This window comes from Pyricularia grisea (assembly GCF_004355905.1).
Source record: "Pyricularia grisea strain NI907 chromosome V map unlocalized Pyricularia_grisea_NI907_Scaffold_6, whole genome shotgun sequence".
NCBI classification, from domain to species: domain Eukaryota; kingdom Fungi; phylum Ascomycota; class Sordariomycetes; order Magnaporthales; family Pyriculariaceae; genus Pyricularia; species Pyricularia grisea.
The window spans coordinates 1,987,482-2,004,162 of NW_022156719.1; the positions used below are offsets into that span (position 1 = coordinate 1,987,482).

The following is a 16,681-nucleotide window of genomic DNA, read 5'->3' on the forward strand; positions in this document are numbered from 1 at the left end:
CAGCTATTAAGACAAATACCCCGCGTTGTTCTCGGGATACTTAGCAAGCGGATCTTGTATTATTTCTAGATTATTTTGAAGGTGTAATGGGTCTTCATCTTCTCCTCTTCCCTTGAAACGAATCGAGACCCATGATTGCGTGGTTGCCAAGTTGGTCCATGTCACAAGCACAGCGCGACAGGGGAGCTGTTTCCCGCCTACCGTAGACCGGAACCTACCACGATCCTGCAGCGCCTGTCGAGCGTCGTCTCGCTCCACTCTGACTTCACCACATCAGGCCTTATCTCCCCTGCACCTTGTTGGACGGCATCACCACAGAACAAATAAACTCAACGCCCGGTGCAGACAAACAGCTTGTGATTTTACAGCACCTCTCCGAGCAGCTCTACAGTATCGGCATTTCTCATGTTCAGCCATCCGTCTTAATACATTCAGGTATTGACAAGCCGGTCGATGCTGGAAGCGTCCCTCGAGGGGGTCCGAAGAGACGTACAGCGGACGACGCGGACAATACTCTAGACGACCTCGTTTTCGGCTTTCACTCTCGATAGCGAACCTCAAGTGCCCCGAGCCCGCCGAGCCGGCACTTTTTTAATCCGGATAGACCTGCAAGTATCTTCGATAGCTCCTTTGGTCGGATAGCCCTATAACCTACACATTCGCCATGTCAAGCCCATACAACCGCGGGGGCAGTGGCCCTGGTCAAGGGTCAAGTCCAGGCTTTCCTGCAGACCATCCTCTACATTTTGGCAGTCCAATGCGGCCTGGGCCATTCTCATCCGGAAGCGGACTACCAGGACCAGGACCTAGAGCTCTGCCACCGCTCAGTGGTTTCGCGCATCTCTACCCCCCAGCCATCCCAGACGGTGGCAGCACGGCATCGGGTCCCAATATCATGGGTGGTCAGTACGGAGGCGGTGCGTTCATCCGAAATAACCAGTCCGACTGGTCACCAATGGAATCTCACGGCGCCTCAGCCATGGAGCGGCGATCTTTGATGTCGTCCTCCCCGCGACCTAATGCGGCCTCTATCGGAACCGCATCTGGGAGTAGTAGATATTGGGAGGCCAGGAACCCACAGCTACAACCGCACTCGCGTGCATACGAGCATCTATACCGGCCCGCGCTTTACGATGGTCTTGGACCGCAAGCCCAGGTTGAAGCGGCGAGACATTTCACGCCCTCATATCTTCGGGGTTCCACATACGCAAAGAGGTTGGATGAGACACACAAGGCCAAGCTGGCAGCCCTGAAGGAAGGCTCCAGCAATGCGGTCATGTCCAAGCATGCTGGCGGTCCCGTGCCAGGCACCACCAACGGCAGTATATTGAGACCAGGCGGCAGGGGTGGACCTGGAGTTACCGGTTTCGGTCCCGGTGCGCCGGGGGATCCCAGCGTATACCACGGCGATCAAGTTAACAAGAGCAGACCACCTTCGCACCTTGGCATTGCATACAACGTCACCGAGAGGCCTTCGGTAGCGCCCGAAGAAACAGATGGCATAAATCCCTTACCCACAGAATGGAATGGCAATGACAAATACGGCAACCTTGAGGTCGTGGCGGACGGTTGTGAAGTCAAACTCTCAGGTCCCAGAGTGTCTCCAGATCGAGAACGTGACCATGAGGCATTTGTTATCAGAGCAGATCACTACATGCCACCAGAGTGTGGTATCTACTATTATGAAGTGACAATATTAGCCAGCAAGAGGGAGGAGTGCACGATAGCAGTGGGCTTTTCCGGAAAGCACGTATCAATGGCCAGAGCACCAGGATGGGAACCAGAGTCTTGGGGTTACCACGGAGACGATGGCCGGTCCTTCGCAACGTCAAACGTGGGTAAGGACTATGGCCCCAAATATGGCATCGGAGATGTCATTGGCTGCGGAGTCAATTTCAGAACAGGAACTGCCTTCTTTACCAAAAACGGTCAAAATCTCGGGACCGCGTTCCGCGAGATCAAGGGCAAGCTGTACCCCGTCGTGGGTCTCAGGAAGATAGGCGATCACGTCAGGACAAACTTTGGGCAAGCGCCATTTGTCTTTGCGATCGATGTGTTGATGGAAAGTGAAAGGAGGAGGATAAGAGAGGAAATCGAGCTTGCCAAGTGAGTTTTTGTCTTCCTGATCTTGTCTACCATACTAACCGCTTCACGTCCTTATGTGGTGTGGTACTGACAACTTACACCTTAAAAGACCGGCAGAAATTTCAGGCATGGCAGAGACCGAGTTCATTCAGCAGTTGGTTATACAGTTTTTACAGCATGACGGGTATATCGAGAGTGCGCGCGCATTCAACCAAGAGACACGCGCTGAAAAGAACGCACTTGCACTCAAGTCTGAAGACACTGTTGAGATTACGGATATTGCGGATGATGAAGACGCAATAAACCGTCAACGTAGGCCAACCCATGGAAGCTTAGTGTTGAACCTGACTTCTTGTGCTAACAGAGATCTAAAACAACAGGCATACGAAAGGCGATATTAGAGGGTGATATTGACCAAGCCTTGAAGTACACAAAAAAATATTACCCTCAGGTGCTCGCAGAGAACGAGAATGTGTACTTCCGCTTGAGGTGCCGAAAGTTTATTGAAATGGTTTTGAAAGAGGCCACGCAAACACTCGAGGCCGAGAAAAGATACAGCAACGGCAGCAGCAACGGCGTTTCTGATCACCAGGATATGGACATGGATGATGGGGCTGCCCTAGGAACTGAGGACGAAGACATGGACGGTGAAGACGGTACCGACAATGCCAGCGGCGTTCCAAAGACTGTCGCATATGGCCAACAACTGCAGGCGGAGTTCAAGGATGATCCGAGGCGGGAGGTCAAGAAGACGCTAGAGGAGATTTTTGCCTTGGTGGCATACAAAGACCCATTGCAGTCTAAGGAAATGGCGCACTTGCTTGACAAGAAGGGCAGGGTCGCAGTCGCTGAGGAGTTGAACTCGGCCATTCTGTGTAAGTGATCGACGGGCGGGACTTTCGTGTTTTGATCTTGCAGGCTTATGCCCAAACACTTGTGCATTGAAGAGTCTAACACAATATCTTTTGTCAGTATCTCTGGGCAAGCATGAGCGCGCGGCTCTTGAAACCCTGTGGGCTCAAACGACAGTACTCCTAGAAGACATTAGGGAAGACGGCGGACCAGGCGCATTCGTGGCGATATCGGACTATACCGACCAGATTCCAGCGAACCCTTAGTTTGGGGTCTTCAAAAGGGCAAGGTGATACACATAATTCGGGAGATTCGGGGTATCAAAGGCAGGACTAAACTAAGATGTCCCCCTGTCTTGTTTTCCCCTCTGGTTCTCGGGGCGGGGTTCCAGGCGGCATAGTAGTTTGTCACGATGATGGCTTCCACTAGTGCAACTTGTACTGTACACTGCATTTGATAATGAGGGTTGACTTCGTGCAAGTATTTTGGCTTGTTTTCCGTCCCTTTTTTCGACTTCCATTTTTATATCCACGTTTATTGGGTACCAGGCAAAGTAGGCGGGACAATAGAAACATATCCCTCAATATGGAAAGGGCTCTGTTCTACAAGACTCATGATTCCCTTCGTTATTTGGCATTCGTTTTGGTCTACATAATTTACATGTGCACTTGTTGACTGGGTAGGTGCCTACCTTACCTGAGTACCCACCTACCTACGTGCTCACCTACCTATCTACTTACTTGTTAGGGGGAAGCCGATTTGCCTACCACCAGTATTCCGTTATAACAATTGACCTTGAGCGTTTCCGTAGTTACATCTGACGACCGGTTCTTTCAGAACCTACCATTCCTCGCAAGCTAGCGGCAGTCTTGCGTGGGTAAGCACACAAAAGGCCAATTCTGGCCGGCAGTGCTGCTGTGAGCACCAACACCCCGCTCGGCGCGCAGCTCTCTGCTCGGTAACCGGTGGACGCGAGCTCTGTCGTGTTCCTCGGGCTTTTTGTCACTTTTTGGGACTTCGAACGCTCGAAGCGGCTGGGGTTGGCGTCCATACAGGCATAACTATGTCTCCTTCTATCACTTTCTTTTTGGTTCATATAAACCATTTGCTCACTTTTCGCCATTTACTGTCATGGGACATATGGTGTGTTGGTATAGGTAATATAGGAAGGTAAAAGTACCTTTGACGAACACCATTGTTTAGTTCAGCCGGCAACCCCTAGACACCCTCACCGCGGAACCACCCAGATGGCGCGGGGGATGTTCTACTTCTCGTCGGGCCAGGTCTGCAAGAGCGCCAGGTTCGCGTACGGCCCAGGTTATAAAATCAACATCCCAGTCCACGAGACTGGCAGCCTGTTCGAGGGACTTCCTCGGCAAGAATTTTGAACCCGTTCTCAATGCCCAAGAGGAGCCATGACCAGTGCGGCGTTGCCATGGATTTGCTGCTGGAGTCCATTACCGGCACTGGCTCCGTTACCCAAGTACAGGAGGCTTAAGGATATCATCAACTCCATGTCGATCGATGGTTACCAAGGCAAGGAGGAAGACATCATGATTCTTGTTATGGACACGAACAAAAAAGTTCGGCCCGGCCTTCAAAGATGACGTAGTAAGCCAGCACTGTTTTGGGGCTTGTATGCCTGGGATCGTACCCATGAAATTCGAACAGAGCCAAACAGCCTTAAAGTGGCTATGACGTATCAAAACAGTGATCTGTTAGTTGTCGATGAGATCACGGCCGTCGAGGGAAAGGACAAGGACAAGGGCATCAAGAACAAATATGACAAGGTAATGGCGAAGTTTCCCTTCAGGGAGGTTGGCTTATATAAATAAAGTTCAAGCTCCTCAGGGAGCTTATGACATTCCTGAGAATATAGGCCGCATTGCCTAAGTTACTTGGCAGGAGCTTCAGAGCAGTATATAATGGGTTAGCTTGGGCGAACAGACAACCTTTCTATCTCAGCAGCCATATTTAGACCCACCCAGTAGAATTTCATACTGGGACGTGTTAGTTAGTACCTAGGTAGGTAGGTACCGTATCTAAGTGCTTGAGGCCGGCATCCGCCCTTCGCTATGTTCAACGAAAGCCTTCATACCGTGCCAATCGTGCCCAGTGGCACGCATTACAGTGTCTGGCCGAGCTCCTCCGGTGTTCAGCTGCCTTCATGGCAGCCGGTCGACGCGGATCCTCTTGTCTCCCTCAGACTCTTTCTGGTCTCTGTAGATACTTCGACAAATTCAAGACGACTGGATTTGGGCGTGAGCCATTAGCGTGAGGATTCTTTACTATATCCATTTACAGATGCCTTCAGGGCTGCTTGGCTGTCTAGTTAGAGTCTGAAATTTCTACTAATTGACAATCAACTCAGAAACACTCAGCAGCGAGTCTTCCGACCCGCTTGAGATCGTCATCTCTATACACTCAGCGCCTGCTGAGACCGTCCAACGACTGACTACCCATTACCTGGACCTACCATCGGCAAGAAGCCCATTGTGGTCCCCTGACGCACAAATAATACCAGACAAAGTGAAGATGTCAGCATTAAGCAGCCTTGTGATGGAGATCAAATAAGAAAAAATACAATCAACTACAAACTACCAGCTAGAACTAGTCCTTGTGTTATTCAAATGTCAACCCTAGCTCTGGCCGTCAAAAATGAGTTATTTTTGTTTATTTTGCTTTTGTACACCTCAGGTTCATTTACGACGCTCTGAATAGTTCTGTTTGCCGGCAGGCTCCTTTTAATTCGTTACGGTTATAATACTGAGCGACCTGTTTGACACTGTCTATGTGTTTTTTCATAGACATTTGAGCCGTTGACGATTGAACGAACTACTCCAAACTCGGCAGGTTCCTAAACGGGCAACTCCCTGTGAGATGGCCACTAAACAAACAACCTCGGCACTCGGCCCACTCCTGGTCTGGTACCCACCAAATTGAAGCCTAGCCTTTGCAATCTCACCCTTCTTTGTATACTTTTTTGAGAACTGCCTATTGAATTGAAATGCGCTTGTGAAGATCCGGACATTTACAGATACAATAGTTAAAGCATCTCTTTCATACACCGTGTATCACCCGAAATTAATCGATGATGGATATCACCAAGCTCTTCGATGTCAAGGTACTTGATCATGTGCATCGCGCATCACCACCATAACCTCTCGCATGTCAACTTGGCTAACATTGTCACCTCAGGGGAAAGTAGTGCTTGTCACCGGAGGTGCCAAGGGCATTGGAAGAATGATCTCGGAAGGTGTGTGTGGTCTCAGCCATAAGAAGAATAAAAAAATAAATAAATAACTAAATAAACTAACGCACTCCCCATCCCCTAGGCTACGTCGCCAACGGTGCCAAGGTCTACATCTCATCCAGAGATGCTGCCTCTTGCGAAAAGGCCGCGTCAGAGCTCACGGCCAAGGGTCCCGGTTCCGCCGTGGCCCTGCCCGCGAACCTGCAGTCACTCGACGAGTGCACCAAGCTGGCCTCTGACCTAGCGGCACGCGAGCCTCGACTTCACATTCTCGTCAACAACTCGGGGGCTACTTGGGGAGCTTCTATAGAGGAGCATCCTGATTCTGCCTGGACAAAACTGTTGACATTGAACCTGCAGCGCGTTTTTACTCTTACGCAGCTTCTTCTCCCGTTGCTGGAGAAGGCGGCCACGGCGGCGGACCCGGCGCGCATCATCAACATCGGGTCAATCGATGCCCTGCGTGTGCCCGTGCTTACCAACTTTGCCTACGCTGCAAGCAAAGCCGGGCTTCATCACTTGAGCCGCACGCTGGCTGTAGAGCTGGGCAAGAGGCACATCACCAGCAACACCATCGCATGTGGACCTTTCCCCAGCAAGATGATGGCGGCCACGCTGGATGCGGCTGGAGAGGCTATCAAGGAGGCTTCGCCCTTGGGTAGGATCGGACAGCCTGAGGATGTAGCGGGCGCTTGTCTTTGGCTGTCGAGCCAAGCTGGGTAAGCTCTCTACTACCCTTTCTACTCTATATAGGCAGTGATGACGATGTGTAATCCTTCTCACTAACATGGAATCCTGCGTTAAACAGGGCATTTGTGAACGGAGCCACAGTTCCGTTGGATGGAGGCATTTCTTTGGTGTCCAAGATGTGAGAAATTGGCAGTTATCTGAAGCTAAAGCTCGCGGTGACTGGAGGTTTTCTCATATGTGTATAATTATAAAAATGCTATGTGGTAAGGTCCATTAGGTCATATGAAACAGTGTTGCAGAGGCTTGCCGACACATGAAGTGTCATGATATAAGATGGAGAAGTTTGATTCATCGATATTTCACCACAGGAACTGATAACAAAGAATGGGACACCAGTGACCAAGCAGTCAAGTCTACTATTTATGAATAACTTTTGGGGCTGGCAAATATGAAGATAGACGGAGACGCTTGAATAGACTTGTTGTCTTACGCCCGTGGTGTTGTTGGCCACGGCCCAGCGGACTAGGCTACTCCAGTAAAGCGCTGAGTTGGCAAGACACACAACGTAGTGCAATATTTCATGAATTTCCCCAGTTCTATAAAATTCCATTCAATTATGAATTCTAGACTCTTTCTTGTATTTTTCTACTTGAGTGCCATGTTCAAACTCGTACCTTCGTGAGTAGTCTTCATAAAATACTGTATACAGGTACCTTTTAGTGGCAAGTGTAGGTGCATACAGTAGATCCACTTCCCCTGGAGCGGGGCCAGAGGGGGAACTTGAGCACCTCGTTTACACAATCACGAGACAGACCAACACCACAACATCAAACTCATCCAAAAAAAAATCTATTTCATTGGGCTATCAAATCTCCTCCTTGTATACCAAGTTTTCAAGGCCCATTCTTCATCTCCTCAAGTACTTTGCAAAACATGGGTACTCCCGAACAGGCCAACAAGCTCTCCAACCTCTTCCTGGACCAGCCGCTGTCGGAGCACGGCAAGCGCTGGGACGGCCTGTGGAAGGAGGATTTCACACCGTGGGACAGAGCCGGGCCTAGCATGGCTCTTTACGACGTCCTGACGGGCCGCCCAGATCTCGTCCCTCCTGTCACCGGCGGGCAGAAGAAGAGAGCTCTGGTTCCGGGGTGCGGGAGGGGTTATGACGTTTTGCTGCTTGCTGCGTTGGGATACGATACTTGGGGTCTTGACTATTCCGAGGAGGCTACCAAGCAATCGATACTCTACGAGAAGAAGGTTGAAGAAGGAAACGACAATACTTATGCCGAGCTGAAGAGGGAAGGAGTTGAAAAGGGAAAGGTCACATGGTACGTGAATCGCAACAGGAATTGTATCCTATATTACTGACCAGCAGCAACTTCCAATTATCTTTCAATTAGGCTTAATGGCGATTTCTTTTCCGAAGAATGGGTGAACAAAGCAGGCGTGCAACAGTTCGACCTCATCTACGATTACACCGTAAGGAAACATCAGCCTAGCCCATATTATCCCCTTTGCTGATCAATCCTCGCCAGTTTCTATGTGCCCTTCCCATCTCGGCCAGACCCGCATGGGCACGACGAATGGCGGACCTTCTCGCCCCGGAAGGTCGACTGGTTTGCCTTCAATGGCCAACCGCGAAGCCGTGGTCAACGGGAGGTCCTCCATGGGGTGTCTTGCCTGAGCACTACGTTGCCCAGCTTGCCCGGCCTGGTGAAAAGGTTGAATATGAAGCTGATGGCAAGATTCCGGAGCATGCAATGCCCAAGGATGTCGAACAGGGCGGACTGCGAAGATTGGAACTAGCCGTGCCGTCTCGCACCCACAACTCTGGTATTGCCGACGGTGTCTTGCATGATCGCATTGCAGTCTTTGCTCATTGATTAATGCCCCCAACCGAGAAGCCGCAGCCCGGACTTAGCACATGACTACTTAGGAGTATGGAACCGTCCATAATCTTCACAATCAGACCATATAGTGCTCGAAGTCCGAGATACGGCCCAGTATCCAAGAGCAAATTAATGATAAACTCTTGCATTCAAGTCTTCTTCCTCAGCGAGTTGTAGTGCTCCCCAAGTCCAAAACCATGCCTGTAGTAGGCCAGCCACACCTGCCTGGCGGTTTCACCCTCCTTCGGCTCTTTTGGCTGCACAACGGCAGTACGACCGTCAGCAATAACACGTATCTCAACGTTATATGTGCTCGCCAGCGCAAGCAGCTCCATGTGCCCACCCCACTCTGCCGTATCGCGCATCTTGCGCACATAGTCGTCCAGTGGCTCTTCCAAGAACGGGGCAAAGTCGTCGGCATGGTTGGAAATGTATGACGAGGCCGCCCGCCGCACGATCCTGTAGGGAGGTATACTGTCATCGACGGCTCCGGATGCCTGCTGTAGCGGGATGGAGAGCGTCGAGAGCTGGTCCGCAAAGGCAGAAAACAAACAGTGGCCATCAGGAGCGATCTCCTTTTCTACCAGAGAGTGGGTAACCAGCTCCCGCGCCATGTGTGCCGCCTCGTTGGATCGGTGGTCCACCATGTTGGACGCCTCAGCGGCGGCCGCCTCGGCAGCAGCCTCTTGCTCGGCAGCACGTCTCGCCAAGCGCTCCTTTTGCCGGTTGCGTTTCTTCCCCGCTTGCTGCTGCTGCTGTTGCTGCGGTTGTGTCTCGTTCACATCTGCAGATTCCTTTTCGTTTGATGGCGCTCCGCTTTCGCCATTTTGCCTCGTGTCATCGACTGCTGGCTCATCCTCGGATTTCTCTGCTTCCTCTTCCCCTGCAGTTCCATCTAGTTGCTTCGTTTCAGATTCGTGTCGCTCTTTCAGTTGGCGTTCGAGTTCTGCACACTCGTCATTGACGCCCTTGCGCGTCTTTTTTGTCGCGTTCTTTTTCTTGTTGGTGATGCGCCCCTGTAGATCCTTGAGCTCCTTGCGATGCCGCGCCTGCATCTGCTCTAGAGACTCCATTTCTTTCGTGTGCACTGGTGTCACGTTGATTCCGGTGTTCTGGCACCTATCTATTGGATGTTACCGGTAATGTGTATGTAGTTGAGCTTGCTTTAGAAATGCGTTCCAATTCGTTAGAATTTTTTTTCCCCTCTGTAAAACAATATACCGGTAGGGCAGCTAGCTTTGAATGACGTCTATTTTTGCAACGCTCTTAATGAACACTACTAAGGTGGGGTGCGGGGTCTGGCGTACCTGGTACGATTCCAGTTTTGTCTCCGTTGTTCAAGCGTCAGGAGCAGGATGCCTACCCTGCACAGGGTCGAGGCCGATAGCCTATACATGCACTTATATCACCAACTGTAATTTGGTATAACGACTATGATTTGTTCACCACAATAACATTAGATTATCATGATTAAAAGAAATCCTCAGGATTGCACCTACCTGTACGTCATCATGAAGACTATGTCTTTTTTCTATCCTTTTTTTCTCCCCTTTCTTTGAATACTAAAGTGATGTTTTACTTACCTCCTCAGGCCGAGCTTGCTGCCCAGTTTACTGCTCAACTTGTTGTCCTTCTTTGCCTTTTGTGCAATGCAGCTCTCGCAGAGGTTAGGAACTTTTCGAAGCGAGCTCTCCTCGTTCTCACACATGGACTCGGGGCAAGCCATGCGCTTAGCAGAGGCCCAGGGGCAGTACTTGACATCACTCTCGAGGACATCGACAAGCTCGTGGCCGCAGGTCTCAAAGACCATGACGCCTTGAATCCAGCACATTTTGAAGGGTTGAAAGGGGGATATCGGGGGAGAGAATTTGGTGAGTGGAAAGGAGCGTGCTTACCTTCAAAGTACTGTTGTGCTTGTTGATATCGATCGGGTCCTATCCAGAGGATCCGAAAGAGCGTAAACGGTTAAAGGATGACTTTGTTTTGAAGAGACCAGAGAAATCCGATGCCGATGAGGAGTAGTTGTAGATATGATGAGATGAAGCTGGAGGATTCTGCCGTTTATATATCCATCTCACCGTTGTTTGTGAAAGAAGACTATATCTTCTTTTTTTAGATTAACTATGAGAGTCATGTTCGGCGTCGAGCCTTTGAAACATTTGAAAGAGTCTCTTTGTTGAGAGAGTTGACAATATGCATATGTCGGCATTATAGAGGGGCCTTTGTCGATTCATTGTGCCAGGTTTGTGGAATCCATTCACTCTGATAGCCGTCTCAATGGGCTCACAATGCATTGCTTGCTTTGTATGCGAAAACTAAAATTGCATAAACTTCATATCCATACCATAATGAACAGCCTTGCGAGCATAGGAACCCATACGGGGGAACGACCTAGGATGGAGTATTAGTTGAGGTACTGTAAGTAATGATTGGTTCAGGTTGAATTCAGCGACAATTGAGGAATAAATTTGGACAAAAAAAGGCCTTACAGGGATTGCGGTACTTGTTCCGCCGGTCAAGCCGGGGTCACATCTGATGACCGCCAAGCTGCTAAATTGGCAACTGGCCGTGACATCAAGCTGCAGGGAAATCGCGATGAATGGCGAGATGTGGAGCCTGGGCCACCCCATCTCCAGTGCCTGACTTGCTGCGTAGCCCCTCTATTTGACGGCAACCTAGACTAGTCACAAAGAAATCCGGAGCAGATGTTCCTGCATCACCACATTCCATCAAACAGGTCATTGAAAAATCACAACCTGCTATTACCAGGAAGATGGGGACTCCGTTCCTTCATCCCTACAGCCTACAAGCTACATGATTAAGTCGACTGACCGCCCATTGGTCGCCTCGAATCAATTATTAACTTGCGCATAGGCCGTCCTTCAGTCGTTTACTTCTGCTCGTTCTCGTTCGTCTCGACATTTTGTGGCACACTCAGGTTCGGTTTCAGAGAATCGACTTTACCCAAACCAGCGGGTTCGAATGCGTGACCATGTCACTAATTCCATATCATTCTTCCGAGGATCGTGAAATTGTTCTGTACGTGACCCGGTTCCTGGGTATGTGGCTGCTGTTTGTCACCAATCAACAGACTCGCTAACCACGCCGCTGTCCAATTGACAGGCGTCACAACAATGCCCTGGTCGTCCGCGATAGGACCTCCCGGAGACTGGAAATCAGACGAATCACCGAGTGTCCTACCTGCCACCAGTCCCTCCACCCTGTATCGTCCGGCGATCGCCCTTTTGACGTGCCCCCGGGCAACAACCACCACGAACCCTACTTCGTAAGCCCAAACTACTTTCGTCTGTTGCAGGCAGGGCACGATATTGAACCCCAGAGCGATCAAGACGATCGCCATGCTCACCGGCACGATCGCCCGCCCTCGAGCCCGGTGAAACGTCTTGTTCACCGGGTCCCCCACGTGGAGCCCGATACCGAGGATGGCGCAGAGTTTATGTCGAGTACACCTTCGGTGAAGGAGGGAGCCCGCATCCGGAGGAATGCCTTTAGTCCGAATTACTTTCGTGATTTCTTTGTTGAGGAGCGTGAGCTTGGCAGGGGTGGCAAGGGTGTTGTTCTGCTCGTCCGCCACCAGCTCGATGGTGTTCAGCTTGGCAACTACGCTTGCAAACGAGTTCCCGTGGGCGATGATCATGCTTGGCTTGAAAAGGTGCTCATCGAGGTAGAGCTTCTGGCCAACCTTACCCACCCAAACTTGGTGGCTTACAAACACGTATGGCTGGAAGAGGTCACGTTGAATCGGTTCGGGCCGCAAGTCGCATGCGCCTTCATACTGCAGCAATATTGCAACGGTGGAGACCTTCACCAGTATGTCGTCGGTCAGAAGCCAAAGGAGACCACAAAGGAACAGCTCAAGGCACAGATGCGACGTCGATCAAAGGGGCAGACCGAAAGACCTCAGGGACTCACTTCACATCGGCGTCTTCATTTTGATGAAATTTACTCAATTTTCAAAGACATCACATCGGGTCTTGTCTATCTGCACGAATCTAACTACATCCACAGAGACTTGAAACCAAGCAACTGTCTGCTTCACCGGCAAGGCAAACAAATGACATGTCTCATCAGTGATTTTGGGGAGGTGCAGCAAGAGCAAGCACTCAGGAATTCGACGGGCTCGACCGGAACGATTAGCTGGTGTGCCCCTGAAGTACTGGTCAAAGATAGGCAAGGGAGATATGGGAACTTTACGACCAAGTCGGACGTGTTCTCCATGGGCATGATTTTATACTTTTTGTGTTTCGGCCGCTTGCCTTACCAGAATGCCAACATGGTACAGGAAGAGTTGGAGGACGTCGAGATGCTACGGGCCGAAATCAAGGATTGGAAAGGATATCAGTATGAAAGACGAGAGCGGCCTGATCTTCCGGACAAGGTGTACCTGTTGCTGAAGAAGTTACTATCCGTACTCCCGGAGGAACGTCCAAGTGCCGCTGAGGTCCTCCGCATCATTTCGAATGAATCAAACCTCGACGCAGTTCCTCGTGGATCAAGGGGCGGTACATCGAATATGATGCCTACAGGAAGAGTCCGCAACTTGGACTCCCCCATGCCTCCATCTACGCCTGTCAATGGTGGGTGAGCTCTTTTGGTGTATGTTGTGCGGTCAGATTTGCTAACAGTCAGTCATCACAAGAACCCGTAAATCGATTTGCACGACCTCTGTCATCATCTTCGGTTGACGAGAGTGAGTCGGTGTCGGCTGCAGGAGACGCGAATGGTTCACCTCAGCCGACTATTAGGAATAGCATTGAGAAAATCAAGATCCCAACGACACCCCGATCACGACTAGCTCTGGCCACCGCGCACAGCGATCTTGACATCTCGCACGAGTCGCCGTCGCACTCGCAAGCCGAAAATGACTATCCAGCTAATACACCCCCTACAATGGTCCCGCTATTGATGCCACCGGCCACAACCATGATTGAACAAGCAAGGCATCGCATCGTTGTGGTGCGTCATCATATCGTGCGGTTCCTCTTGTACAATGGTGACTCGGTAGCATTCATTTTCCGCCTCGGGCTGTTTCTGGTCAAGGTAGCGTCCCTGACAAGGCCGTGTTGGCCGTACGTGATAAGCTCCGAGGTTGGCGCGCCTCTTGTGGCCATAGCCGGCATGGATCTTGGCATCCCGACCACCGCCAGCAGTGTGGGAATGACGTCGCGGTATCGCCCTGGCAGACCAATGCCTATGTCAGGGGCCTCGGGCTGGAGGTGGGATTGGCGGGTTAGCATTCTACTGTTTTGTCTTCACTTTGTTGCTCTATGGGCGGTATCCCGCTGGGGAAATATGTGTCATCATGTTCATAATGCTACGGCGACCTGGCATGCTTCTGGGTGAATAAAACTGTGCGTTGCGTCAATCCTCACTCATTTCTTTGAAACCTGGTGCAAAGAACTCGGTGCAAAGTTTGGGTTCAATAAACCTCACCCTCGGAAAAGACTGTTGCTCTTAGGCATATGTCAAGTCACTCCATGACCATGTTGAACAGATGACAGCATGTATTTACAGGCTGAGTCAATTTCCTCTAACCAAACGCTCCACCTTGAATTCCTCTGATGATTGCTTGGTAACAATTTAGTCGAAGTCGATGGTTAGTAGATCATACGCGTCACTCATCTGGATTAGTGGTCTTTTCGTAAGTAAACTTTTCGATCAATAATTGAATAGAGATAACTGAAATTTTACAAAACAATATGAGATCAGGCCTTTGAGACATGTATGTTTGCCTTGTTGCACTGGGCCGTCGTGCATTCGGGTTAAGACGCAGAGCCCTGGTCGAGACTGTTGGGAAATAGCATCCATGGATAGCCTATTCTGGATAATTATTCAATTTCTATGTCAGGCCAGCTTCTCAGGCTTCGATGTATGGTTCAAAGAGGCAAAGATGTACGATTTCGCCGATAATGTATGCAAATAAATACACATGGATCAAGAATATTGAGGACAGAGCAAGTAAATGCCCATGATCAATCGAGAGTATTATTTCTGGATAACAACCGCTATGTAATCGGAAATATCAGCAAAAAGTATTGTAGCTAAAATATGATTTATCGGAGATTATTTTGAAGCCCAAAAAGTTCAGGGCGATATTGATATGAAGCAAAGCAGAGCCTCAGATGCCGCCTTGGTCCCAACCCCTAATTTTCCCCAAAAATTCCTTAAAAATTCCCAAGCCCTCCAAGAAAACGCCCGTGGACCACCCCAGGTACCATCACTCAAACCCACGAAGCACCCACCGGCGGACGACTACTCCCAGGCCACGACAACCGGGCCCCAGCAGCCGACGCCCGACCCTCAGACTCGGCAAAACACGTCCCTGACCCCGTCGAATACACACTCGAGCAGGGCCTCGGCGGCGGCGGCGACGGGTCGCTCATTGGCCGTTTGTCATCTACCCCTTCCGCACCCGACGACACCTTGCCCTTTCCCCGCAGCCTCCTCGACCGCGACGACGGCCCGAGCCGGCCCCTGACTCTCTCCCCCCACCGCTTCAGCCTCTTCCACAGCAGCGAGCGCCTGCTCGGGCCCGAGTCCGACATGGACGACTTCCACGCCGGGTTGCCGGCCGCGGCCTGCTCGCGGATCCACTCTGGCGGTGGTGGGCAGGACGGCGGAGAGGGGAACGCGGCCATGATGCTGGCTGGATCGGGGCTGGGTGATGAACGGCGCCGCCCGGCTGTCATGTGTGGGGGTCTGACTCGGTGCGGTGTTTCCTGCCTGGGTTGTGGTGGTGGTTGTCGGGCGTGGTCGGGGTCGTTTCGATGGAAGGGGCTGGTTGGTGTTGCGGTGTCGCGCGTCGGGGGGCGAGGCGAGCCCGCTGCGTGTCGGTGTGTCTGCGTTTCACGGAACTGTTGAGTATAGGCTTGTTGCTGCGTCGGGGTGGGTGGAGGAGGTTTATACAGCACCAGGCTGCCATCGCCCGTGATATCTGCTTCTATTGGATCATTAGTTGAGTACTGCATCAAGGTCAGATAATGAGGTCAGCTGGCAGGGAGAAGCCATAGATATATGAACCCACGACGGGCATCTGGCGGCTGCTGCTGCCGCACAGGAGAGGAGCCACGCTGCAAGCTCGCTATGATGTGATTGGTTGCTGGGCAGAAGGGTCTAGGTGGCCGGATGGGAAGAGGATCACGAATGATACGGATCTGCTCCCTCCGGATTGGGGATGCCGTCGCTGAACGGACTGGTGTTGTCCGCGGGCTACTCTGAGCCGGTATTTGTGGAGTGGTCTTTGGTTTTGTGACCGGAGACGGAGAGCGTCGCCGTGTTGTAGGAAACACGGTTCCGAGCTAGTGAGGAGGAGGTTAGAATACAGAGTAATATACCATAAAAGCAAAGCATCATCAAGAGAGGCAAAATGAACGGATGTGGATGTTGGATCAGTGTTTGCTGGGTTCAAGCCTGAATATCATGAAATGTCATATATGCTGGAATATCAACAAGCCATACCGCATTGGGCAAAAAGATGTCGTGTAAGGTAGAAAAACATATCAAAGTACAAATCACAATCAAATATGCCCCAAAGTAAAAGGGAGGCTTCCAAACAATGCTTACCATTTTCGTGAACCGGTGCTTGCTACTCTCGGGCTTGCCATTTGGCTCGGAGGAATTCTCTGATTTGAGGGAAAAGGTAGAGCTGAAGCGCCTAAGAGCACCAAGCCCTGTGGTGCTTTTTGTTGCGTCGAGGCTATTTCGAGGCATTTCGGTTATATAACGGATTTCTTGAGTCAAAACTCCATCACAGTCTGCTAGAGTAAAAAAAAAGGGGGTGCGTGTGATACAAACAAAAATGCAAACAATCATGAGACTTTCAGAGCAAAATTCGTGCCCTTAGTCAATTTGTAGCAAAAAAAAAAGAGTCAGAAGTGTGTTGAGAATACAC

General features: G+C 50.8%; 7 protein-coding genes across 7 annotated transcripts; 5 read left to right on the top strand and 2 right to left on the bottom strand.

The window, feature by feature from the left end:
* Nucleotides 1–83: 83 nt before the first annotated feature.
* Nucleotides 84–3,535, top strand: PgNI_08553 (uncharacterized protein). The gene is made up of 4 exons (XM_031128549.1): nt 84–2,106; nt 2,195–2,397; nt 2,466–2,960; nt 3,058–3,535. The coding sequence occupies exons 1-4, from the start codon at nt 665–667 to the stop codon at nt 3,201–3,203; spliced, it is 2,286 nt and encodes a 761-aa protein (XP_030978671.1). The 5' UTR covers nt 84–664; the 3' UTR covers nt 3,204–3,535.
* A 649-nt stretch (nt 3,536–4,184) lies between these two features.
* On the top strand, nt 4,185–4,435 carry PgNI_08554 (uncharacterized protein; the record flags this gene model as incomplete). The annotated part of the gene is made up of 2 exons (XM_031128550.1): nt 4,185–4,243; nt 4,276–4,435. 2 exons carry the CDS (start codon nt 4,185–4,187, stop codon nt 4,433–4,435), a joined length of 219 nt encoding a protein of 72 aa, XP_030978666.1.
* Nucleotides 4,436–5,933: 1,498 nt separating this feature from the next.
* PgNI_08555 (uncharacterized protein) lies at nt 5,934–7,349 on the top strand. Its single transcript, XM_031128551.1, has 4 exons — nt 5,934–6,061; nt 6,136–6,193; nt 6,273–6,909; nt 6,999–7,349. Exons 1-4 carry the CDS (start codon nt 6,029–6,031, stop codon nt 7,060–7,062), a joined length of 792 nt encoding a protein of 263 aa, XP_030978665.1. The 5' UTR covers nt 5,934–6,028; the 3' UTR covers nt 7,063–7,349.
* Nucleotides 7,350–7,813: 464 nt separating this feature from the next.
* On the top strand, nt 7,814–8,763 carry PgNI_08556 (uncharacterized protein; the record flags this gene model as incomplete). Its single annotated transcript, XM_031128552.1, has 3 exons — nt 7,814–8,208; nt 8,281–8,359; nt 8,416–8,763. The coding sequence occupies 3 exons, from the start codon at nt 7,814–7,816 to the stop codon at nt 8,761–8,763; spliced, it is 822 nt and encodes a 273-aa protein (XP_030978668.1).
* Nucleotides 8,764–8,918: 155 nt separating this feature from the next.
* Nucleotides 8,919–10,600, bottom strand: PgNI_08557 (uncharacterized protein; the record flags this gene model as incomplete). Its single annotated transcript, XM_031128553.1, has 3 exons — nt 8,919–9,888; nt 10,077–10,157; nt 10,353–10,600. 3 exons carry the CDS (start codon nt 10,598–10,600, stop codon nt 8,919–8,921), a joined length of 1,299 nt encoding a protein of 432 aa, XP_030978667.1.
* An 889-nt stretch (nt 10,601–11,489) lies between these two features.
* On the top strand, nt 11,490–14,195 carry PgNI_08558 (uncharacterized protein). Its single transcript, XM_031128554.1, has 3 exons — nt 11,490–11,808; nt 11,893–13,367; nt 13,430–14,195. Exons 1-3 carry the CDS (start codon nt 11,762–11,764, stop codon nt 14,131–14,133), a joined length of 2,226 nt encoding a protein of 741 aa, XP_030978674.1. The 5' UTR covers nt 11,490–11,761; the 3' UTR covers nt 14,134–14,195.
* Nucleotides 14,196–15,011: 816 nt separating this feature from the next.
* PgNI_08559 (uncharacterized protein) lies at nt 15,012–16,500 on the bottom strand (the record flags this gene model as incomplete). Its single annotated transcript, XM_031128555.1, has 3 exons — nt 15,012–15,730; nt 15,815–16,088; nt 16,354–16,500. The coding sequence occupies 3 exons, from the start codon at nt 16,498–16,500 to the stop codon at nt 15,012–15,014; spliced, it is 1,140 nt and encodes a 379-aa protein (XP_030978673.1).
* Nucleotides 16,501–16,681: the final 181 nt, after the last annotated feature.

What these genes read in the sequence shown, in the direction of transcription:
- PgNI_08553 (XM_031128549.1), top strand. Translation starts at nt 665, where the DNA reads ATGTCAAGCCCATACAACCGCGGGGGCAGTGGCCCTGGTCAAGGGTCA. An exon ending in GAGGAAATCGAGCTTGCCAA is followed by an intron (nt 2,107 to 2,194) that starts GTGAGTTTTTGT and finishes ACACCTTAAAAG; the next exon opens with ACCGGCAGAAATTTCAGGCA. An exon ending in AGACGCAATAAACCGTCAAC is followed by an intron (nt 2,398 to 2,465) that starts GTAGGCCAACCC and finishes CTAAAACAACAG; the next exon opens with GCATACGAAAGGCGATATTA.
- PgNI_08555 (XM_031128551.1), top strand. Translation starts at nt 6,029, where the DNA reads ATGATGGATATCACCAAGCTCTTCGATGTCAAG. An exon ending in CCAAGCTCTTCGATGTCAAG is followed by an intron (nt 6,062 to 6,135) that starts GTACTTGATCAT and finishes TTGTCACCTCAG; the next exon opens with GGGAAAGTAGTGCTTGTCAC. An exon ending in TGGCTGTCGAGCCAAGCTGG is followed by an intron (nt 6,910 to 6,998) that starts GTAAGCTCTCTA and finishes TGCGTTAAACAG; the next exon opens with GGCATTTGTGAACGGAGCCA.
- PgNI_08558 (XM_031128554.1), top strand. Translation starts at nt 11,762, where the DNA reads ATGTCACTAATTCCATATCATTCTTCCGAGGATCGTGAAATTGTTCT. An exon ending in GAGGATCGTGAAATTGTTCT is followed by an intron (nt 11,809 to 11,892) that starts GTACGTGACCCG and finishes TCCAATTGACAG; the next exon opens with GCGTCACAACAATGCCCTGG. An exon ending in TCCATCTACGCCTGTCAATG is followed by an intron (nt 13,368 to 13,429) that starts GTGGGTGAGCTC and finishes AGTCATCACAAG; the next exon opens with AACCCGTAAATCGATTTGCA.